At 42.9% G+C, this 25,389-nt stretch overlaps 1 protein-coding gene across 1 annotated transcript in view; it reads right to left on the reverse strand.

Annotated features, from left to right (window-relative positions):
* The window catches only part of psmb5 (proteasome 20S subunit beta 5), a 25,192-nt gene extending 1,495 nt beyond the window's left edge, over positions 1–23,697 (reverse strand). Inside the window, exons 1-2 of the mRNA XM_061891500.1 lie at positions 23,446–23,697; positions 18,814–19,120 (exon numbers count right to left, since the gene is read on the reverse strand). Coding sequence (XP_061747484.1) covers positions 18,814–19,120; positions 23,446–23,658 — 520 coding nt within the window. The 5' untranslated portion in view covers positions 23,659–23,697. The remainder of the gene's footprint in view (positions 1–18,813; positions 19,121–23,445) is intronic.
* Between the last annotated feature and the right edge of the window lie 1,692 nt (positions 23,698–25,389).

Here is a 25,389-nt window from a genome sequence, read left to right on the forward strand (position 1 = left end):
TCACGCGCCCATCGTCTGCTACTTCCGGCTTTTTTATCTTATTTTTTCTCTTCCTTCACTCTCACTTTCCTCATCCACGAATCTTTCATCCTCGCTCAAATTAACGGGGAAATCGTCGCTTTCTCGGTTTGAATCGCCCTCGCTGCTGGTGGCCATGATTGTAAACAATGTTCAGATGTGAGGAGCTCCACAACCCGTGACGTCACGCGCACATCGTCTGCTACTTCCGGCTTTTTTATCTTATTTTTTCTAGTCCTTCACTCTCACTTTCCTCATCCACGAATCTTTCATCCTCGCTCAAATTAACGGGGAAATCGTCGCTTTCTCGGTTTGAATCGCCCTCGCTGCTGGTGGCCATGATTGTAAACAATGTTCAGATGTGAGGAGCTCTACAACCCGTGACGTCACGCGCACATCGTCTGCTACTTCCGGCTTTTTTATCTTATTTTTCTAGTCCTTCACTCTCACTTTCCTCATCCACGAATCTTTCATCCTCGCTCAAATTAATGGGGAAATTGTCGCTTTCTCGGTTTGAATCGCTCTCCCTGCTGGTGGCCATGATTGTAAACAATGTTCAGATGTGAGGAGCTCCACAACCCATGACGTCACGCGCCCATCGTCTGCTACTTCCGGCTTTTTTATCTTATTTTTTCTAGTCCTTCACTCTCACTTTCCTCATCCACGAATCTTTCATCCTCGCTCAAATTAACGGGGAAATCGTCGCTTTCTCGGTTTGAATCGCCCTCGCTGCTGGTGGCCATGATTGTAAACAATGTTCAGATGTGAGGAGCTCTACAACCCGTGACGTCACGCGCACATCGTCTGCTACTTCCGGCTTTTTTATCTTATTTTTTCTAGTCCTTCACTCTCACTTTCCTCATCCACGAATCTTTCATCCTCGCTCAAATTAATGGGGAAATTGTCGCTTTCTCGGTTTGAATCGCTCTCCCTGCTGGTGGCCATGATTGTAAACAATGTTCAGATGTGAGGAGCTCCACAACCCATGACGTCACGCGCACATCGTCTGCTACTTCCGGCTTTTTTATCTTATTTTTTCTAGTCCTTCACTCTCACTTTCCTCATCCACGAATCTTTCATCCTCGCTCAAATTAACGGGGAAATCGTCGCTTTCTCGGTTTGAATCGCCCTCGCTGCTGGTGGCCATGATTGTAAACAATGTTCAGATGTGAGGAGCTCCACAACCCGTGACGTCACGCGCACATCGTCTGCTACTTCCGACTTTTTTATCTTATTTTTTCTCTTCCTTCACTCTCACTTTCCTCATCCACGAATCTTTCATCCTCGCGCAAATTAACGGGGAAATCGTCGCTTTCTCGGTTTGAATCGCCCTCGCTGCTGGTGGCCATGATTGTAAACAATGTTCAGATGTGAGGAGCTCCACAACCCGTGACGTCACGCGCACATCGTCTGCTACTTCCGGCTTTTTTATCTTATTTTTTCTAGTCCTTCACGCTCACTTTCCTCATCCACGAATCTTTCATCCTCGCTCAAATTAACGGGGAAATCGTCGCTTTCTCGGTTTGAATCGCTCTCCCTGCTGGTGGCCATGATTGTAAACAATGTTCAGATGTGAGGAGCTCCACAACCCATGACGTCACGCGCACATCGTCTGCTACTTCCGGCTTTTTTATCTTATTTTTTCTAGTCCTTCACTCTCACTTTCCTCATCCACGAATCTTTCATCCTCGCTCAAATTAACGGGGAAATCGTCGCTTTCTCGGTTTGAATCGCCCTCGCTGCTGGTGGCCATGATTGTAAACAATGTTCGGATGTGAGGAGCTCCACAACCCGTGACGTCGCGCGCACATCGTCTGCTACTTCCGGCTTTTTTATCTTATTTTTTCTAGTCCTTCACTCTCACTTTCCTCATCCACGAATCTTTCATCCTCGCTCAAATTAACGGGGAAATCGTTGCTCTCTCGGTTTGAATCGCCCTCGCTGCTGGTGGCCATGATTGTAAACAATGTTCAGATGTGAGGCGCTCCACAACCCGTGACGTCACGCGCACATCGTCTGCTACTTCCGGCTCTTTTATTGTATTTTTTCTAGTCCTTCACTCTCACTTTCCTCATCCACGAATCTTTCATCCTCGCTCAAATTAACGGGGAAATCGTCGCTTTCTCGGTTTGAATCGCCCTCGCTGCTGGTGGCCATGATTGTAAACAATGTTCAGATGTGAGGAGCTCCACAACCCGTGACGTCACGCGCCCATCGTCTGCTACTTCCGGCTTTTTTATCTTATTTTTTCTAGTCCTTCACGCTCACTTTCCTCATCCACGAATCTTTCATCCTCGCTCAAATTAACGGGGAAATCGTCGCTTTCTCGGTTTGAATCGCCCTCGCTGCTGGTGGCCATGATTGTAAACAATGTTCAGATGTGAGGAGCTCCACAACCCGTGACGTCACGCGCACATCGTCTGCTACTTCCGGCTTTTTTATCTTATTTTTTCTAGTCCTTCACTCTCACTTTCCTCTTCCACGAATCTTTCATCCTCGCTCAAATTAACGGGGAAATCGTCGCTTTCTCGGTTTGAATCCCCCTCGCTGCTGGTGGCCATGATTGTAAACAATGTTCAGATGTGAGGAGCTCCACAACCCGTGACGTCACGCGCACATCGTCTGCTACTTCTGGCTTTTTTATCTTGTTTTTTCTAGTCCTTCACTCTCACTTTCCTCATCCACGAATCTTTCATCCTCGCTCAAATTAACGGGGAAATCGTCGCGTTCTCGGTTTGAATCGCCCTCGCTGCTGGTGGCCATGATTGTAAACAATGTTCAGATGTGAGGAGGTCCACAACCCGTGACGTCACACGCACATCGTCTGCTACTTCCGGTACAGGCAAGGCTTTTTTATCAGCACCAAAAGTTGTGAACTTTATCGTGGATGTTCTCTACTAAATCTTTTCAGCAAAAATATAGCAATATCGCGAAATGATCAAGTATGACACATAGAATGGACCTGCTATCCCCGTTTAAATAAATCTACTTTCAGTAGGCCTTTAACCAGCTAGAAGTTGTTGAGACACTAATGAACACCAACTTTTTACTCTAGAGCAGGGGTTTCAAACTCAAATACAGAATGGGCCAAAATTTTAAACGGAACAAAGCCGCGGGCCAAGGTTGAACAAATGAACCTTTTAATAGGGACCCAAACAAGTTTTGCATTAAATATTGAACACGCAAGCCTTATAAAACTTTAGTGACATGCAAAATCCAGTTTCAAATAATAATAATAATTTAAAAAATATCAATGGCATATCACATAAAATGTAAATAAAAATTGTATGCCTTTTTTTCTATTTGCAATCTTCTGAGGTGAAAATAAACTGTTTTCCACAGGCTAATAATACATTTGAAAATAAAATAACAATAATGGATGAACCAAACATTCAAGCCTTGAAGTAGCAAGAAAAAAAATGCATGAATAAAACGTGAATTATTGGTCAGTTTGCTGGAAGTTTCCCGGAAGCGTTAGTGCTGCTAGGGGTTCTGGGTATTTGTTCTGTTGTGTCCCGGTGCGGGCGTTCACCCGAAATGTGTTTGTCATTTTTGTTTGGTGTGGGTTCACAGTGTGGCGCATATTTGTAACAGTGCTAAAGTTGTTTATACGGCCACCCTCAGTGTGACCTTAGACTTAGACAAACTTTAATGATCCACAAGGGAAATTGTTCAACACGGTAGTTTAGTTACAATGATGGAAAGTGTAAGGATGGAAAGGACAATGCAGGTATAAATAGACTAGGTATAGCAATGTAAAATATAACATATCTGCGAATATATACAATATATACTTATCATGTGTACAGTATATTATATATACAAACATGGCTGTTGACCAAGTATGCCTTGCATTCACTTGTGCGTGTGTGTAAAAGCCACAAATATAATGTGACACACTGTTAGTATGGAGGAAAAGCGGACGTGATGACAGGTTGTAGAGAAGGCTAAGGGCAGTGCCTTAAATGCACGCCCCCAATATAGTTGTCCAGGTGGAAATCGGTAGAAAGTCGGGAGAATGGTTGCCCCGGGAGGGGCCCTGAACTTCAAGAGTCTACCGGGAAAATTAGGAGGGTTGGCAAGTATGAGTATTAGCGGTGAATGCAGTGTTACAGCGGCACCGACGCTGTATAACACCGGCGGGCCAGCTCTAATGCTAAATTGATATCGCCTCAAGGGCCAAATTAAATTACACGGCGAGCCAGATTTGGCCCGTGGGCCAGAGTTTGACATCCATGCTCTCAAGCGTCTTCCGGAGAGGACGTAAACAGCTGCGACCTTTCAGAGTTAAGCAGAGCTGGCAGGAAAGTACGGCACATCCACTTCAAGTCAAGTGGAGCCGACCCAGCGACCTGCTGGCGGTGCCCGGGCCGCGTCCTCATGCACTCGGGGGGGGCTCGCCTCAGGGTTTATTGATCCTGGCAGACCTGCCAAAAATTAACTATCGACCCGCAGCCCGGGCTGCACAGATAGCTGCGCCTCACACCTCCAGGGGGGAGCGGCACCGGGAGCATAACCAAAGGACATGTGACTGGCGTTATTCCTATCCATGCACTCAATCACACTCACCTTTTTCAATCTGCTAATAACATTGAAGGCGGATCAATAATGCAAGGATTAACATGACATGTCTTCTACAAACCCCGTTTTCATATGAGTTGGTGTTAGATCATTTTCAACCCATATTCAGTTGAATATGCTACAAAGACAACATATTTGATGTTCAAACTGATAAACATTTTTTTTTTGTGTGCAAATAACCATTAACTTTAGAATTTGATGCCAGCAACATGTGACAAAGAAGTTGGGAAAGGTGGCAATAAATACTAATAAAGTTGAGGGATGCTCATCAAACACTTATTTGGAACAAACCCACAGGTGTGCAGAATAATTGGGAACAGGTGGGTGCCATGATTGGGTATAAAAACAGCTTCCCAAAAAATGCTTAGTCTTTCACAGGAAAGGATGGGGCGAGGTACACCCCTTTGTCCACAACTGCGTGAGCAAATAGTCAAAGAGATTAAGAACAACGTTTCTCAAAGTGCAATTGCAAGAAATTTAGGGATTTTAACATCTACGCTCCATAATATCATCAAAAGGTTCAGAGAATCTGGAGAAATCACTCCACGTAAGCGGCATGGCCGGAAACCAACATTGAATGACCGTGACCACGGCATTGTATCAAAAACCGACATCAATCTCTAAAGGATATCACCACATGGGCTCAGGAACCCTTGAGAAAACCACTGTCACTAAATACAGTTCGTCGCTACATCTGTAAGTGCAAGTTAAAGCTCTAGTATGCAAAGCGAAAGCCATTTATCAACAACATCCAGAAACGCCACCGGCTTCTCTGGGCCCGAGATCATCTAAGATGGACTGATGCAAAGTGGAAAAGTGTTCTGTGGTCTGATGAGTCCACATTTAAATGATAAATGATAAATGGGTTGTACTTGTATAGCGCTTTTCTACCTTCAAGGTACTCAAAGCACTTTGACACTACTGGGGGACGGCGTGGCGCAGTGGGAGAGTGGCCGTGCGCAACCCGAGGGACCCTGGTTCAAATCCCACCTAGTACCAACCTCGTCACGTCCGTTGTGTCCTGAGCAAGACACTTCACCCTTGCTCCTGATGGGTGCTGGTTGGCGCCTTGCATGGCAGCTCCCTCCATCAGTGTGTGGATGTGTGTGTGAATGGGTAAATGTGGAAGTAGTGTCAAAGCGCTTTGAGTACCTTGAAGGTAGAAAAGCGCTATACAAGTACAACCCATTTATCATTTATTTACTTCCACATTAACCCATTCACACACTGATGGAGGGAGCTGCCATGCAAGGCGCCAACCAGCACCCAACAGGAGCAAGGGCGAAGTGTCTTGCTCAGGACACAACGGACGCGACGAAGTTGGTACTAGGTGGGATTTGAACCAGGGACCCTCGGGTTGCGCATGGCCACTCTTCCACTGCGCCACGCCGTCCCAAATTTCAAATTGTTTTTGGAAATATTCGACATCTTGTCATCCGGACTAAAGGGGAAGCGAACCATCTGGACTGTTATCGACGCAAAGGTATGGGGGTGCATTAGTGCCCAAGGCATGGGTAACTTATACATCTGTGAAGGTACCATTAATGCTGAAAGGTACATACAGGTTTTGGAACAACATATGCTGCCATCTCAGCGCCGTCTTTTTTAATGACGCCCCTGCTTATTTCAGCAAGACAATGCCAAGCCACATTCAGCACGTGTTACAACAGCGTGGCTTCGTAAAAAAAAAAAAAAGGAGTGCGGGTACTTTCCTGGTTCACCCGCAGTCCAGACCTGTCTCCCATCGAAAATGTGTGACGCATTATGAAGCGTAAAATACGATAGCGGAGACCCCGGACCGTTGAACGACTGAAGCTCTACAGAAAACAAAAATGGGAAAGAATTCCACTTTCAAAGCTTCAACAATTAGTTTCCTCAGTTCCCAAACGTTTTATTGAGTGTTGTTAAAAGAAAAGGTGATGTAACACAGTGGTGAACATGCCCTTTCCCAACTACTTTGGCATGTGTTGCAGCCATGAAATTCTGAGTTAATTATTATTTACCATATATACCATTTTCTACCGCTTATTCCCTTTTGGGTTCGCGGGGGGCGCTGCCGCCTATCTCAGCTACAATCGGGCGGAAGGCAGGGTACACCCTGGACAAGTCGCCACCTCATCGCAGGGCCAACACAGATAGACAGACAACATTCACACTCACATTCACACACTAGGGCCAATTTAGTGTTGCCAATCAACCTATCCCCAGGTGCATGTCTTTGGAAGTGGGAGGAAGCCGGAGTACCCGGAGGGAAGCCACGCATTCACGGGGAGAACATGCAAACTCCACACAGAAAGATCCCCAGCCTGGGATTGAACCCAGGACTGCAGGACCTTCGTATTGTGAGGCAGACGCACTAATTATTTATTATTAATTATTTAATAATTAATTAATTATTATTTGCACAAAAAAATAAAGTTTATGAGTTTGAACATCAAATATGTTGTCTTTGTAGCGCATTCAACTGAATATGGGTTGAAAAGGATTTGCAAATCATTGTATTCCGTTTATATTTACATCAAACACAATTTCCCAACTCATATGAAAACGGGGTTTGTATAATAATCAAATGCATTTGGATTAATCCTGATTAATCACCGGTTTTTACCAGCATGCATAATGTCATCCATCCATCTATCTTCTTCCGCTTATGCGAGGTTGGGTCGCGGGGGCAGCAGCCTAAGCAGAGAAGCCTATACTTGCCTCTCCCCAGCCACTTCGTCCAGCTATTCCCAGGGGATCCCGAAGCGTTCCCAGGCCGCCCGGGAGACATACTTTTCCCAACCTGTCCCGGCAAGAAACCCGGCAAGAAATCTGCGTTCAAAAGACTCCGGCTTATTAGTGATTCCTAGAGCCCAAAAAAAGTCTGCGGGCTATAGAGCGTTTTCCGTTCGGGCTCCAGTACTCTGGAATGCCCTCCCGGTAACAGTTCGAGATGCTACCTCAGTAGAAGCATTTAAGTCTCACCTTAAAACTCATCTGTATACTCTAGCCTTTAAATAGACCTCCTTTTTTAGACCAGTTGATCTGCCGCTTCTTTTCTTTCTCCTATGTCCCCCCCTTCCTTGTGGAGGGTTCCGGTCCGATGACCATGGATGAAGTACTGGCTGTCCAGAGTCGAGACCCAGGATGGACCGCTCGTCGGGACCCAGGATGGACCGCTCGGCTGTATCGGTTGGGGACATCTCTACGCTGCTGATCCGCTTGAGATGGTTTCCTGTGGACGGGACTCTCGCTGCTGTCTTGGATCCGCTTGAACTGAACTCTCGCGGCTGTGTTGGAGCCACTATGGATTGAACTTTCACAGTATCATGTTAGACCCGCTCGACATCCATTGCTTTCGGTCCCCTAGAGGGGGGGGGTTGCCCACATCTGAGGTCCTCTCCAAGGTTTCTCATAGTCAGCATTGTCACTGGCGTCCCACTGGATGTGAATTCTCCCTGCCCACTGGGTGTGAGTTTTCCTTGCCCTTTTGTGGGTTCTTCCGAGGATGTTGTAGTCGTAATGATTTGTGCAGTCCTTTGAGACATTTGTGATTTGGGGCTATATAAATAAACATTGATTGATTGATTGAACCTGTCCTGGGTCTTCCCCGTGGCCTCCTACCGGTCGGACGAACCACCTCATCTGGCTCCCCTCAATGTGGAGGAGCAGCGACATTACTTTGAGCTCCTCCCACTATCTCTAAGGGAGAGCCACACCACCTGATGTAGGAAACTCATTTCGCCCGTGATCCTGTCCTTTCGGTCATAACCCAAAGCTCATGACCACAGTGAGGATGGGAACGTAGATCGACCAGGATCAATTTTTAAAAAGCGGCCCTCTGAAAGCAGCCATTTTCTGTGAAAATGACTTTAACACCCCCGGTGCAGCCCTAATTCCACACGACTTATAATACGACAAACAAAATGCGAGGCTGTACTTCTTAGCGAGGCAGTGATGTTGATCTGCGGACAAACGAGACGAGACCAAATACCACGCTCCGTTTTGCCTAAATTGCTCCAAAACGTGATGAATCCACAGTCAACTCCAATTTCGAGGAATGATCAGAGCGTAATGTGCGGCGACGTCCTGTCCACAACACTGCAGAGGGCGGCGGATCAGTAAAAAAATAAAAATAAAAATGTTTTTACTTGATCGTCTCTCACATTAAAAAGGCGCCTCGGTTGCAGATTCAAGGTGACAGGAGTGAAAGAGTATTAGAGACGTGGAGGGCCACTTGCGTTCCTCGGGGAGGAGGAATGCGCGGCGTTCCTTTCAACGGACAAATTGCAGCCTCCCCGTCCCGTCGTTAGCTTGCCTTCATAATCGTGCACCGCCTGCCTTTTGCATGGAGGTAAGCCGCCACTCTTGACACCTGCCTGTTCCAACTGAAAAGCTCTCGGAACTTGTTACCAGCACAATGTGGCAGGCGGACAGTTACGACAGCGGCCTACAGGGTTGAGTGCCGCAGTTGACGGCAGACGAGGAGAGCTTCTAAGAAGGCTGTCCACAAGGCTGCGGAGTGTGTTTAAAGGAATTTTCCACCATTCTTCCAAAAGCGCATTGGTGAGGTCACACACACTGACTCTATCAAGTTCAGGTCAAGACTCTGTGCAGGCCAGTCAAGTTCAGTCATCCATGTATTTGTGGACCCCTGCAGTTGAGCACTGGTGCACGGTCATGTTGGAAGAGGAAGGGGCCCGCTCCAAACTGTTCCCACAAGGCTGGGAGCGTGGAATTGTCCAAAATGTTTTGGTATCCTGGAGCATTCCAAGCTCCTAAAAGGCCAAGCCCAACTCCTGAAAAACCATAATTCTTCCTCCACCAGATGTCACTGTGATGGTCTCAAGCCGTCGCCTTGCGGGTTCCATGGACCACCAAGGAAGGACATGACTTCGAGCAGTTGGACTTGGTTTATTTTTCAATAAACACCTCAGTGTCGGTCGATTTTCCACTCCTCTTTTCCGCTCACTCTTCGTCTGTCTTCGCCTCTCCTCTCTCGCTCTTTGTCAGCTGCACTCCTCCTCCTTCCCGTCTCTACGCCTCTCTCCCAGACGTTCACGGCTGCTGCCCTTTTAACCAGTGCGAGAGGATTTCGTGATTGTCCTCAGGTGCGTGATCTATGCACCTGATCTTGATTGAGTATTCGCTCCCGGTGCGCACCGCCTCGCCGCTCGCCGCCTCCTCCTCGCCGCCATCTTGCCCTGCCTGTCTGTGGGACCGTTGGCTCCGCCTCTCCACAGTCACACTTTGCACAATGCAGTCAGAGATGTACCGTTCTCCTGGCAACCTCCAAACCCAGACTGGACCATCAGATTGCCAGATGGAAAAGCGTGACTCATCACTCCAGAGAAGGCGTCTCCACTACTCTAGAGTGCAGTGGCGACGTGCTTTACACCACTGCATCCCACGCCTTGCACTGGACTTGGTGATGTATGGCTTAGGTGCAGCAGCTCGGCCGTGGAAACCCATTTCATGAAGCTCTCTGCGTAAAGTGCGTGGGCTAATTGGAAGGTCAAACGACATTTGGAGCTCAGTAGGGGAGGAATAGCTCGGTTGGTAGAGTGGCCGTGCCAGCAATTTGAGGGTTCCCAGTTCGATTCCCGCTTCCGCCACCCTAGTTACTGCTGCTGTGTCCTTGGGCAAGACACTTTAACCACCTTTAAATGTAACTTAGTTATTGGGTTTCACTATGCTTTGAGTCACGAGAGAAAAGCGCTACATAAATAGAAATCACTTCACTTTGTAGCAACTGAAAGTCTTTGCACGATGCGCTTCACCCTCTCTGTCAGTTTACGTGGTGTTGCGTTTGGACCAGATATTCCTCCGAGGGAATTTAAGTTACTGGTCAATCCCAAGTTTTTTTGATGACACATAAGATGGTTTTAAATGATAACCCAGAACACAATAGGTATTTTGCAATGTATTCCAAAGCTTTGGAGAGCCCAACCTAAAAAACAACACATTCAATTCGCATCGCCTAGTTGATCTGAAAAACCCTACGGAAGTCTTGCCTTTTTGAATATGCCAATAGCCCCCACCCTTCAGAGCGAATACACATCTATTGTTTTCCTCGACTGGAGACAGAAAGAGACAGAAAAAAGGAGTATTGCTCCTCCTGCATTCCAAGCTCAAGGTAGTCTACAGTGTACCATCGGTCATGAGATAAGGAAAAGATAAAAAGAGTACAAAATGGAACACTAGCTATTTCAAATATGACTAAAGAAAATAAATAACTTTTAAATATGGATATATGTAGATATATATCTCCGTCAGTGGCCTACCACTTGGTGGCTGAGTTGCTGTTGTTCCCAAACTTTTCCATATTCTCAGAATAAAATTGACTTTATCAGTGTTTCCCACTGGTCAGTCATCTATTTGTGAGGGGTGGGGGGGTGAACACCAAGAAGAACGCGGAGTTTGAATATAATTACAACACTTTATGTACATATTTATATAATGTTTACATATTTATATAATATGTGACGACTTGTCCAGGGTGTACCCTGCCTTCCGCCCGATTGTAGCTGAGATAGGCGCCAACGCCCCCCGTGACCCCGAAAGGGAATAAGCGGTAGTAAATGGATGGATGGATAACTACAAGCTCCATTCACAGACAGAGTCCCATGCTTTTATGAGCGGTCGAGCGAGTCAAAAGCCGGAAAAAAAAAAAAATATATATATATATATATATATATGTTTTTTTTTAATTCATTTTTTAATTTTTTTTTTATTTCTGGCGGCTTTAATTCTTTCGTGGCGGGCCGCCACAAATAAATGAATTAGTAGGAAACCCTGTTTTATTATTCACTTTTCTTATAATAAATCCCACAGTTGAATTTGGAATATTTAGGAGCGAGGACATTCCACAACTGGATTTGTCGCACAGATGAGCATGCTATGACAGTTCCACGCTGGAAACCACTGAAAGCGGCCTGTTCTTTCGCAAATGTTTACAGAAACAGTCTCCGCGTCAAAGTACTGGGTTTTACAAACCTGTCGCCGGGCCAAGTGATTAGAACACCTGATTCTGATCATTTGGATGGGTGGCCAAATACTTTTGGCAAGGTAGTGCAGGAGTGGTGGGAAAGCGGCGCCAGGCTGCTCGGATGGCGAGGCGTCGTTAGCCATGAGCCGCTCCATTAGTTCACCTGACAGGAGACACTTTATGCGGGGCGCACAGCTGGCTAGTTGGGTGAGAAGCGGCGTGCGCACCAGACTTGAAACCTACGGCCGGACATCTGTCTTTCCATTAAGAATTCACAACCGTGTCAGGGAGCGAAGAAGCGCTGATTTAAGAGAATTGTTGTGTGTGCAGAGTCATTTCCACTCAGAGCCTCTTCTCTTCCCTTTACCATAAAACAGTCTGGAGTGTGGTACAGCATTTATTCTACCATTCCATTTGAGGGGGGGTAATAAATGGACTTATTCTATTCCACTTCTGTTATTTGGTCACGTTTTTACATTTAAGTACAGGCCAAAAGATTAGACACACCTTCTCATTCAATGGGTTTTCTTTATTTTCATGACTATATACACTAGTTTTGTCCCGATAACAATATTTTGGTACCGGTACCAAAACATATTTTGGCACTTTTCTGTATTTTGCTAAATAAAGGGGACCACAGAAAATGGCATTATTGGCTTTATTTGAACCAAAAAAATCTTACACACGCTACATTGAACATAAATACTTAAATAAAAAATACTACTTGTCTTTTAATAGTAAGTAAACAAACAAAGGCTTCTAATTAGTCTGCTGTATATTTTTTCATTTATCATTCTATTATTTGATCTACATTATTAAGGACAAATGGTATGAAATGAATTATTAATCTACTTAATATATGCTTATTTTCTATTTCAACATGTTGTATCTAGACTTCTGTTAAAATGTAATAATGCATTTTTCTTTGAATTGAATTGAATTTGAGAACACCCACCCAGGACGAATAGAACAGACAAGTCATTGTTTTGTCTGATCACGGAAAACAAACATCCTAATCTACGATTTGACTCCCTCGAATGGCCTTGACACTGTGTAAACAGGACCAGGCTGTTCTGAAAAACACCCCCGAGGACACCTCAATGATGGACGCTTTTGACCTCCCTCCCTCCTCAACGACACCTGTAGTCGAACTATTGCAGATCGGCCTCAGTCTCAAAAACATTACATAACAATTGGGCATACACGCACACACACCCCACCCCCACCCCACGCTTTCACCACTGCTATTTCCCCTTGGGGTGATGGTTTGATGGCAGCGCTTCAAAGCAGCGGTCGCCTTCCAGGGCCCCAACTCCCCGCACCTCGGTTACGAGTTTGTCGTGATTAAATGTAACGTGTTTATGCGTGCATGGCATGGAGGGTTTTTTTTCCCACTCCAGTCTAGACTGTATTTTTTTTTACTCATCTTTTTTCCCAGCGTTTTACCTTTTCCCCATCTTTTGCGGAGCGCCTCATGGCGACCCATCAGGATTCCTGTTCTGTAACCCTGTACACTGTTTGTTTGTCTAATCTTGAACGGGTTTGTGCTGAAAACCAAGTTTCGTGGCACTTGTGCAATGACAATAAAGACCTACCTACCTACCTACCTCTCTTGTTTGATACTTTACATTAGTTTTGGATGATACCACAAATTTGGGTAGCAATCCCATACCGCGTCGTCACAGAATCAGACATCGGTCATGTTTAAAGTCTTCATGTGTCCAGGGACATATTTCCTGAGTTTATAAACATAAATAAAAATATAATGGAAGAAGATTTTGTGGTGCTAAAAATATCAATGTAATCATAGTAGTATCGAACCAATACGCTCCTGTACTGGTATAATTAGTCATGTCAGAAACTCTCTCTCTCTCTTTCTCTCTCTCTCTCTCTCTCTCTCTCTTTTTCCATCTATCCATCCATCCATACACTCTGCAAACAATATACCTGTCAATAAGACTCAGAAATTAGATATTGTGAAAAATACAACAACTGGATTACAGCTCATTTTTAAATGTTGCAATAAAAATGTGGCTTTGTCAACAACAACAACCTACTCAGTGGTCTAGTGGTTAGAACAGGGGTGTCAAACTCAAATACAGAGTGGGCCAAAATTTTAAACTGAACAAAGCCGCGGGCCAAGGTTGAAAAAAGTGAACCTTTTAATAGGGACCCAAACAAGTTCTGCGTTGACTATTGAACAAGCAAGGCTTATATAATTTTAGAGTGACATGCAAATTCCAGTTACAATTAATAAAAAATATCAATGGCATATCAAATAAAATTTAAATAAAAATTGAATGCCTTTATTCAATTTGTAGCCTTCTGAGGTAAATATCAAACAAACTTTTTCCGCAGGCTAATAATGAATTTGAAAATGAAATAATAATGAATGAATCAAACATTCAAGCCTTGAAGTAGCAAGAGAAAGTGTGTGAAAAAAAACTTAATTATTGCTCAGTTTGCTACACTGATTTGCTTTAACACTGAATATGGAAAAAGCAACGCGTATATAACTTAATAGTGCAAAATCAACTTTAAAAAAAACAAACGAAAAATCATCAATGGTATATAAAAAAAAAATGTGAATGAAAAATTGAATGCCTCTTTTCTATTTGCAGCCTTATGAGGTAAATATCAACATAAACTTTTTCCACAGGCGAGTACATTTGAAAATAAAGTAACAATGAATAAATCAACCATTCAGGCCTTTTTACTAGTCAGTTTGCGACACACGGTTGTTGGTAGCCAACGGTGTATATTGTAGCGTCCCGGAAGAGTTAGTGCTGCAAGGGTTTCTGGGTATTTGTACTGTTGTGTTACGGTGCGGATGTTCTTCCAAAAATGTGTTTGTCATTCTTGCTATGTGTGGGTTCACAGTGTGGCGCATATTTGTAACAGTGTTAAAGTTGTTTATACGGCCACCCTCAGTGTGACCTGTATGGGCTTTTGAATAAATATGCCTTGCATTCACTTGTGTGTGTGTGTAAAAGCCGCATATATTATGTGAATCGGCCGGCACGCTGTTTTTATGGAGGAAAACCGGACATGACGACAGGTTGTAGAAGACGTTAAAGGCAATGCCTTTAAGGCACGCCCCCAATATTGTTGTCCGGGTAGAAATCGGAAGAAATTTGGGAGAATTGTTGCCCCGTGAGATTTTCGGGAGGGGCACTGAAATTCGGGCCAGAGTTTGACACCCTTGGATTAGAGTGTCTGCCCGGAGATTGCTAGGTCGTGAGTTCAATCCCCGGCAGAGTCATACCAAAGACTATAAAAACGGGGGGCCATTACCTCCCAGCTTGGCACTCAGCATCAAGGGTTGAATCACTAAAAGTGATTCCCGGGCACGGCCACAGCTGCCGCTCGCTGCTCCCCTCACATCCCAGGGGGTGAACAAGGGTGATGGGTCACATGCAGAGGACAAATTTCACCACACCTACTGTATGTGTGTGACAATCATTGGAACTTTAACTTAACAATTAGTATTTATTAACACACACAAAAGTACCAAAAATGGGTATAGTTGAGTACTGGTATCGATTCTCAGGTACCGGGAATTGGTATCAGTTCAAATATGAGCAAGCCTTAGATGACATATTAATTTGTACATTTTTAATGGAATAATTTGAATGAAAGGTGACTTGTTTATCACTGGCGAGGAGGGATCATTCTCTGACTGACTTTTATCAGCACCTGTCCCTTCAGTCATTGATCGACAGTGCGAGCGCCAACAGCTATTGGGCAAACACATTGAACGCGTACAAGCAAACTGTTACTGTTCACACGGACACGCCATGCTTTCCAAACAAAGGCGGACATTGACGTGACTAAATGTTCAATACGTCTGTGACCCGGTTGTCTCGGGCCAGGATCCGGCGTCCATCCTACTCTTTCAGCTGGCCGGCAGACTCGGCCGTATCGATTTGCCATGCTGCTGTCACTACGGATACCTCTTAGCACACCTTCAGTGGTAATCAGCCTTTTTCTGAGGGGCATGAACCACCCGGTGCTATGCAACAACACGGATTAGGCTACAGTGCCATCTAGTGGCAATATCTGCTCACTACAAACAAGTCTAATTGGGGTTATATCTTTGTTTATATCAGTGGTTCTTAACCTGGGTTTGATCGAACCCTCGGGGTTCGACGGACCCTCCGCCATCGATGTCGAGGCACACCCTGACTTATCGTGCAAATAAAAACTTCTCCATATCAGCGTATTATGGATACGGCAACAGCTGAACGATTTGCAGGTGTGTAATTTGTTGTAAGTTCATGCACTGTGTTGGTTTTGTTCTTTGAACAAGGTGATGTTTGCGCATGGCTCATTTTGTCAATCCATCCATCCATTTCCTACCGCTTATTCCCTTTTGGGGTCGCGGGGGGCGCTGGCGCCTATCTCAGCTACAATCGAGCGGAAGGCGGGGTACACCCTGGACAAGTCGCCACCTCATCGCAGGGCCGGCTCATTTTGTGCACCGGTAAAAAAAACTAACTTTGACTTGAAATTGATAAAAAAATATATATATTTTCCACTAAAGAAGGGTTCGGCGAATGCACACGTGAAACCAGTGGGGTTTGGTACCTCCAACGAGGTTAACAACCACTGGTTTATTTGTATCTGCTTACTTTTTCTTAAGTAAGCTTGTAAAATAACTAATTTTTGTATTAAACAAAGGGGATGGGTCGAATGAAGAGGAGACATTTTACCACACCTAGTGTGGGTGTGACAATCATTGGTACTTTAACTTTTTTACATTTTGAACATAAATTAATACATATGGAAATGACGATACCATAGAATACCATCAATGGAGTTTAACACAAAAATTGAAGAAAAAGAGGAATGGAAGAATAAATAGATTTTTAAAATGTATGGGGACTAGGGTTGCAAAATTCCGGGAATATTCAAAGTTGGAAGCTTTAATGGGAATACACATTGAATGTAAAATGCTAGATCTTTCAGCACGACTATTAGCTAAAACAACCGGATTTAATGCAAATTTTGTAGAATTTCAACCCTGCACTGTGCATCCCTCAATGACATGCACAGATCATTCCCAGCTTGCTACACTAGTATTTGAGCCCAAGGACCCAGTCAGGTAAGTTTTGATGTTATTACTGGTGTAAATATATTTGATGTATGGTATTTAAGTGTAATAGAGGTGTAATTGCTTGTTGCGGGGGCGGCATAGCTCGGTTGGTAGAGTGGCTGTGCCAGCAACTTGAGGGTTGCAGGTTCGATTCCCGCTTGTGCCATCCTAGTTACTGCCGTTGTGTCCTTGGCCAAGACACTTTACCCACCTGCTCCCAGTGCCACCCACACTGGTTTAAATGTGACTTAGATATTGGGTGTCACTATGTAAAGCGCTTTGAGTCATTTGAGAAAAAGCGCTATATAAAATATAATTCACTTCACTTCACTGTATGACTGTAGACTACTCCAGCAGACTTCCACTCTTCCTGTACTTGTTAAATGATTTGGGGGCCAATATCTCTAGCTAACTAGGTTTATGTACCACCAGAGTCTCATGATGAACTGAAAATATTTCTCCGTTAGCCGTGATGCTAATTTTCTCCATGTGAAATCCCATTAATTTATGCTAATAACATTAGCGATCTGGAGTTACCTTTTTTGTGATCTGTAAAGTTCAACTAGCAAATACTAAATCAAAATGTGTATTTTCCCTTGCCCTTCTGTTCTGCGAGCCATTCAGTTGTCATAGAGGAATGTAAGTCAGGGGTGTCCAATGTGCGGCCCGGGGGCCATTTTTTAACGGCCCCACAACACATTTTAAAAATACGATTGAAAAATATTAAAACATAAAAAGTGGTATAAAAGAGCAAATGTAAAATTTAACGGGAAAATTTTGCAATATTTACTCTAATAACACAAAAGCTGCCATGCAGGCTGTTTCTTTCTTTAAAAAAAATTATAAGTGAATCAAAATCAATGTCATTATGAATTATTGACCTATTCAAGGCTCCAATTACGTCACATTAAATATTCCACTTTGAGATATTTTTGGGGGCAAATGTTGCATATTTTGTGTTTGCCATATAAAAAACTGAGCTGTTTTTTTCCAAAGAAGGGCCAAAAACGAACAAACAAAAAACAAACTACAAAAAAACTTATAATTGATGAATAGCTCTGAAGTTGATCCCGAGGCCATTGTGTTAAAAGTAACCAGTAAAAATAATTTAATTTTTAACACTAATGAGTAGGACCCCTTTGGATCAGTGTGTTTTGTTTTTAAGTGTCATTGCACCAAAAATAATAGTGAATTAAAATCAACGGTGTTATGACTTGTTGACCTTTTTACAGCTCCAATTATTATATAAGTGAAGTGAATTATATTTATATAGCGCTTTTTCCTCTGGTGACTCAAAGCGCTTTACAGAGTGAAGCCCGATATCAAATTTTTACATTTAAACCAGTGTGGGTGGCACTGGGAGCAGGTGGGTAAAGTGTCTTGCCCAAGGACACAACGGCAGTGACTAGGATGGCAGAAGCGGGTATCAAACCTGCAACCCTTAAGTTGCTGACACGGCCACTCTACCAACTGAGCTATACCGCCCCAATAATCTCAAATATTCTACTTAAAAATTTTATTGGGTGAAAATATTGCATATTTTGTGTTTTTTCCATAAAAAAACATGGTTTTCTTTGACAAAAAGAGCATACAACTTAAATCATTAAAAACGTCATATGGACAGATAGACCTAATGTTGATCTAGAGATTTGAAACTTGAATAATAATAATACTGAATAATGACACATTTTTAACATTTGGTTTTGTTTTACCAAAACCCTTTGGGGTCCCCGGGATAAAGCCTGAGTGGAGGCCCTAATGTATATTTTTTTAATACATACATTGGATAGTTTTATAAAATAAATCGCCCCGCTTGCTTTGATTTTTCAGTGTGCGGCCCTCAGTGGAAATAGTTTGGACACCCCTGATGTAGGTTATAGTTTGATTTAACATGCTGATTGAGTGTTCATTTATTCATCTAACCTATTTCTATTCATGTGTCCATCAGTGAAATATTTTTTAGAGACTACTCCAATTGTTTAGCTGACTATGTGGCATAGCGTCAGTGTTTTAAAAGCTTGTGTCCAACTTTGAATAATCAAAAAAATGGTCAAAATTCCTGAGTTTAACTTCCCGTGGTAAATTCCCATCCATTTGCAACCCCAATGGGAACCCATTGAATCTCCCAGTGAGGTGTGTCCGCATTTACCTGGACCTCGCTTGTCCCAGCCACAGACCATGGTGCCCATGCTGAGTCCCATGCCCTTGTACTGGTACACCATGTTGGCCAGCAGCTTGGAGGCCGCCGCCACCGAGATGCGCTCTTTGTTGCGGAGCTCGTAGACGCGGCACTGGCGGGCCAGCAGGCGCTCCCAGAAGCTGCAGTCGGCGGCGCCCCCGGCCATGGTGCCCAGCAGGTAGGGGTTGATCTCGATCACCTTCTTGACCGTCTGCGAGGCGATGTAGGAGCCCGCCGTGGCCCGGGAGTCCACCGCCACGATGACGCCGTGCTCGAACTGGAACGGCAGCACAGGGGGGGACCATTAGAATTCATTTGTACGTTTGTTTTTTTTTCTGAATGAGAGCCAGATGATACATGAGAGAGTTGGCGATACAGACTATACAAATGATATCAATTTGGCTGACAATAAAGCTTTTAATTCTAACGCAAATTCTAGCTATGTCCCTCAATAATGTAAAGTCCTCGCTTCCAAATCAATAATCCTCCAATAATCTATTACTATCACTGGAGGACAGGAGCACGGGTTGTGATTTATTTATTTTTACCTCGGGGCCCAACTTTTCCACTCAAATATTGACACAGAATTAGTAATCTTGCTCTTGCTTTAAAGGGGAACATCATCACCAGACCTATGTTAGCGTCAATATATACCTTGATGGTGCAGAAAAAAGACCATCTATCTTTTTAACCGATTTCCGAACTCTAAATGGGTGAATTTTGGCGAATTAAACGCCTTTCTGTTAATCGCGCTGGAAGTGACGACGTAACACACCCACCATTTTCATTTTCAACACATTACAAACACCGGGTCTCAGCTCTGTTATTTTCCGTTTTTTTGACTATTTTTTGGAACCTTGGAGACATCATGCCTCGTTGGTGTGTTGTCGGAGTGTGTAACAACACTAACAGGGAGGGATTCAAGTTGCACCACTGGCCCGAAGATGCCAAAGTGTCTTCCGCCAGACCCCCATTGAATGTGCCTTCCGCCAGACCCCCATTTAATGTGCCTGCCGCCAGACCCCCCATTGAATGTGCCAGAGTGTCTCCACATTTGACCGGCGATGCTAAGGCAGACATGGCACAGAGATGTATGGATAACCTGCAGATGCATTTGCAACGATAGTCAACCAAATCACAAAGGTGAGTTTTGTTGCTAACATGCTACGCTAATCGACGGTAACATGCTATTTACCGGCGGTGCTAAGGGAGACATGGCACAGAGATGTAGGGATAACCTGCAGATGCATTTGCAACTATATTACGTTTCCTTCCACCCACATTTAATGCGAAAAAAACACTTACCAATCAACGGATTTAAGTTGCTCCAGTGTCAAAAGATGCGAAAGTCCTGATCGTTTGGTCCGCACATTTTACCGGCGATGCTAACGCAGCTATTTCGGCCATGCTATGGCTATGAATAACTTCAATAGCTATTCGCTCAATAGCTTCAGTTTCTTCTTCAATATTTTCATACTCCAACCATCTGTTTCAATACATGCGTAATCTGTTCAATCGCTTAAGTCGCTGAAATCCGAGTTTGAATCCGAGCTAATGTCGCTATATCTTGCTGTGGTATTCCCACTGTTTGTTTACATTGACAGCACTGTAGGACGTCACAGGGAAATGGCCAGTGGCTTCGCAGAGCGCCGAAAATAAGGCACTTTAAAGCTTTATTTAGGGATATTCCGAGACCGGTAAAATTTTGAAAAAAACTTCAAAAAATACAACAAGCCACTGGCAACTGATTTTTATTGTTTTTAACCCTTTTGAAATTGTGATAATGTTCCCCTTTAAATCATATTCAACTAGAAGAGGCAATTCCTGAAGGAATTGCGTGTGAATGCTCCAATGCTGAAGTTGAACTGAAATCCTGGAAACATTTTTTTACAAGTGTTGAAGTAGAGTACACAATATTGAATATTTTGCAGTCGAAAAAGTCTGAATCAGAGGAAAAATGTGGGAATTGTGGAACTTTGAAAAACATCCCATTGATTTAAATGGGAATTTCCCAAAAAATTGGGGAATTTTGGGAAAAGCGAGATTTTTTTTTTTAAACGGTAAAAAACTTGAATGGTCGGAATAAGTTGGAATGGTTGGTGTTGAAATTTTTCATGTCGGTCGAAAAATGTTGAAGTAGTGTACCCTGTTGAATTAAGAAATGGTATGGCGAATTACTGGAATTTCGGGAATTTTTCCGGTTCAATAAACAACTTTGTTTTTATCGCGATTAAGAGGAATATTTTGACGGTGGAACGGTTGAAGCGGGTTGAAAAATGTGGGAAGAGTAGTAGCCGGAAAAAAGGATGGAAATAAGGATTTGGCAAACCAGGAATTCTGGAAAATCCTGGAATTTTTTCAACTTAGAAAAGGGGTAGTTTGAATTTCCAGAATGGTGGAATTGGTTGAAAAAATGTAGAAATGGTGAAAGTGTGAAAAATAAACACTTCTGGAAAAAACTCGGAAATCTGGGAATTTTTTTTACTTTTTAAAGGGAAAGCCCGCGATTCCCAAATAGGCTGAAGTTGGAACGGTTTGAATCGGATGAAAAATTTGGAAGGTAGAGCATGTTAAAATCTGGAGAAGAAGTTGTTAAACAATAATAATAATAATAATAATAATAATAATAATAATAAATAGATGAATTTTGGCGTAGAAAACCATATGTGTGAATGCTTTGGAGCATCCATCCATTTCCTACCGCTTGTCCCTTTTGGGGTTGTGGGGAGTCACTGGAGCCTACACAATAATTATTTCTAACCTACTGACAGTTTAACAAGATAAAATTGTTAAAAAACGTATAAGCAAATTGTCGAACAGTTTTAGAACAACATTTCTCAACGAACTATTGCAAGGAATTTGGGGATTTTACCATCTACGGTCTGTAAAATCATCAAAAGGTTCATAAAATCTGGAGAAATCACTGCATGTAAGCGATGATATTAAGGACCTTTGATCCCTCAGGCGGCACTGAACCAAAAACCGACATCGGTGTGTCAAGGATATCACCACATGGGCTTAGAAACACTTCATAAAACCACTGTCAGTAACTACAGTTGGTTGCTACATCTGTAAGTGAAAGTTAAAACTCTACTATGCAAAGCAAAAGCCATTTATCAACAACACCCTGGGCCCGAGCTCATCTAAGATGGTCTGACGAGTCCACATTTCAAATTATATTTGGAAACTGTGGACGTGGTGTCCTCGGAACAAAGAGGAAAATAACCATTCCGGATTGTTATAGGCACAAAGTTCAAAAGCCAGCATCTGTGATGGTATGGGGGTGTATTAGTGTCCAAGGCATGGGTAATTTACACATCTGTAAAGGCACCATTAATGCTGAATAGTCCATACAGGTTTTGGAGCAACATATGTTGTCATCCAAGCAACGTTATCATGGACGCCCCTGCTTATTTCAGCAAAACAACGCCAAGCCACGTGTTGAAACAACGTGGCTTTGTAGTAAAAGAGTGCGCGTACTTTCCTGGTCCGGACATATCTCCCGTCGAAAATGTGTGGCGCATTATGAAGCGTAAAATACGACAACAAGACTTAATCTGTACATCAAGCAAGAATGGTAAAGAATTCCACTTTCAAAGGTTCAACAATTAGTTTCCTCGGGTCCCAAACGTTTATTGAGTGTTGTTAAAAGAAAAAGGTGATGTAACACAGTGGTGAACATGCCCTTTCCCAACTACTTTGGCATGTATTGCACAATACGAAGGTCCTGCAGTCCTGGGTTCAAATCCAGGCTCGGGATCTTTCTGTGTGGAGTTTGCATGTTCTCCCCGTGAATGCGTGGGTACTCCAGCTTCCTCCCACCTCCAAAGACATGCACCTGGGGATAGGTTGATTGGCAACACTAAATTGGCCCCAGTGTGTGAATGTGAGTGTGAATGTTGTCTGTCTATCTGTGTTGGCCCTGCGATGAGGTGGCGACTTGTCCAGGGTGTATCCCGCCTTCCGCCCGATTGTAGCTGAGATAGGCGCCAGCGCCCCCGTGACCCCAAAAGGGAATAAGCGATAGAAAATGGATGGATGGATGCAGCCATGAATTTTAAGGTAATTATTATTTGCAAAAAAATTAAAGTTTGAGTTTGAACATCAAATATCTTGTCTTTGTAGTGCATTCCATTGAATATGGGTTGAAAAGGATTTGCCAATCATTGTATTCCGTTTATGTTTACATCTTAACACAATTTCCCAACTCATATGGAAACGGGGTTTGTATGCATCACGTGTTCATTCAAGGCTAAGGTAAAATATCGCGAGATATATTTTGTATCGCGATATGACATAAATATATCAAGGTTGAAAAACATAAAATAAGACGGCTTTGAAAAAGTTTCACTTTCACTATTACACTGCACAAAATGAAACTATATTAGATGTAGTTATTCAAAAGCGAAACAAAAACGTAATGAATTTACCAAGCATTTCACAAAGATGATTAAGCACTTTATGGATGCTAACATGCTAACAGGTAAACAACGGCGTCCAGTCTGAGTTTATTCATTAAATCCTGCTTCGATAACAAGTTAATAGTGTTATTAAGTCATATTTAAGTGGAGAAAATATCGAGTAGATAATAGTCTGACTTACTTTAAACGCCAGAGTTGTAGTTCCATGCAGAAACTCGATCTTCCTCTCCACGTCGTCCTCGTCCGCGGCGCATTGCGGGTTTTTTACGGGGAAGCTCAAGTCGCTCCCGGACGTGGCTTGGAAGCCCAGCTCGCTCAGTCCGAAAGACGACGTTTGACGGCCGCCGAAGGCAAAATCCGCGAAGTCACTCTTCAACACACTTGCCAGCGCCATCTTTTGGAAAAGTGTCCGGCGAGCTTCTTCTTCTTCTTCTTTTGTTTTTATGGCGGTTGGCAAGCAACCTTCTGGTGTGCATTACCGCCACCTACTGTAATGGAGTGTGGACCGAGGTGGATCCCTACTCTATATTCTTTTACTTAACCCAGTGTTTTTTAAATATGTGTATATTGCTTTATATCCTATGTTTTCTGAATGCAATCCTAATATATCTCCCACTTCTAACCTAATATTTTCTTTTGCTAACTTATTTTCCAGTATTTCTCTTTCTCTATTATATTTCCTACATTGTATTAAGACATGGTCAACATTTTCTATCTGGTGGCAAAAATCACACAGCCCTGTAGTATGTTTGCCTATCAATTTTAGTGAACTATTTAGATATGTATGTCCTAATCTCATTCTAGTAATAATGTCTTCTTCCTTCCTATTTCTACCCCCTCCTCTCATTACACCTACTTTTCTCTGGACTTTGTAAAACTCTCTACCTTTTGTTTCCTTATTCCAATTATCCTGCCACTTTTTATTGTGTTCTATCTTAATTATGCTCTTCACTTCTTCTTTACTGTGCTTAATCTCCATGTTTACTTCTGTTTTAGTGGTTGCTTGTTTTGCGTATCTATCAGCTAACTCATTTCCCTCAACTCCTACATGAGCAGGAACCCAGAGAAATGTTACCACACCTCCCGCTTTATTTATTCTGTAGATTGCCTGAACTATTTCATAAACTATATCTAGTCTTGTTTCTGATGTTATGTTTTTTATGCTCGTCAATGCACTGCTGGAGTCCGAGCACACGACTACTTTCCTAGCTTTGTTTTCCTCTATCCAGTTAACTGCCATATAAATTGCTACCAATTCCCCCGTAAAAACAGATAGTTTATCACTAATTCTTTTATTCAACACTATATTTCTCTGTGGGATAACTGCAGCAGCTCCTACTTTACTGTTTATAGTTTTTGATGCATCTGTGTATATCATAATATTATCAAAAAACATTTCCTCAATCCGTTGTTCTATTTGGTAACTATTTAAATGTCTATTCTTCAGTAACTGCATGTCTACCTTTGGGTTTTCATACATCCACGGTGGTATTGCAGGAATTGGTACTGTAGGGCTCACTTTAATATTGTCAATTTGTGTTTTTTTACATATATCTCCTATTATCCACCCAAAACTATTCATTTTTTTCTTCCCTTTTTCTTGGCAATTTATTAGCACTTGACGGGTTGGATGTCCTTGCTTGGATCCTTTTAAGTTTGCCCAATAAACTGCTGAGAGTTGATCTCTCCTCATGTCCAAAGGTTTTTCATTCATTTCTACTTGTAATGCTGCCACTGGAGTAGATTTAGTAGCTCCACAACATAATCTTAACGCCTGCGACTGGATCCGGTCTATTTTCTCAAGTAGAGTTTTTGAAGCAGATCGATAAATAATGCATCCGTAGTCGATAACAGACCGAATTAAAGTGATATATATTGTTTTCAATGTCAACCTATCAGCCCCCCAATCTTTACCCCTCAAAGCCCTCATTATATTTAACACCTTTTTACTTTTCTCCACTATCTTGCTGATGTGGGTTGACCAGTTAATATTTTTATCAAACCATATTCCTAAATATTTAAATACTTGTACCTCTTCTATGTTTTCTCCATAGAGTTTTATTTGGAGCTTGTTTTGTATTTTCCTCTTCGTAAAATGTATGACTTTTGTCTTTCCAACAGAGAA

This window comes from Nerophis ophidion, linkage group LG28 (genome assembly GCF_033978795.1).
Source record: "Nerophis ophidion isolate RoL-2023_Sa linkage group LG28, RoL_Noph_v1.0, whole genome shotgun sequence".
NCBI lineage: Eukaryota > Metazoa > Chordata > Actinopteri > Syngnathiformes > Syngnathidae > Nerophis > Nerophis ophidion.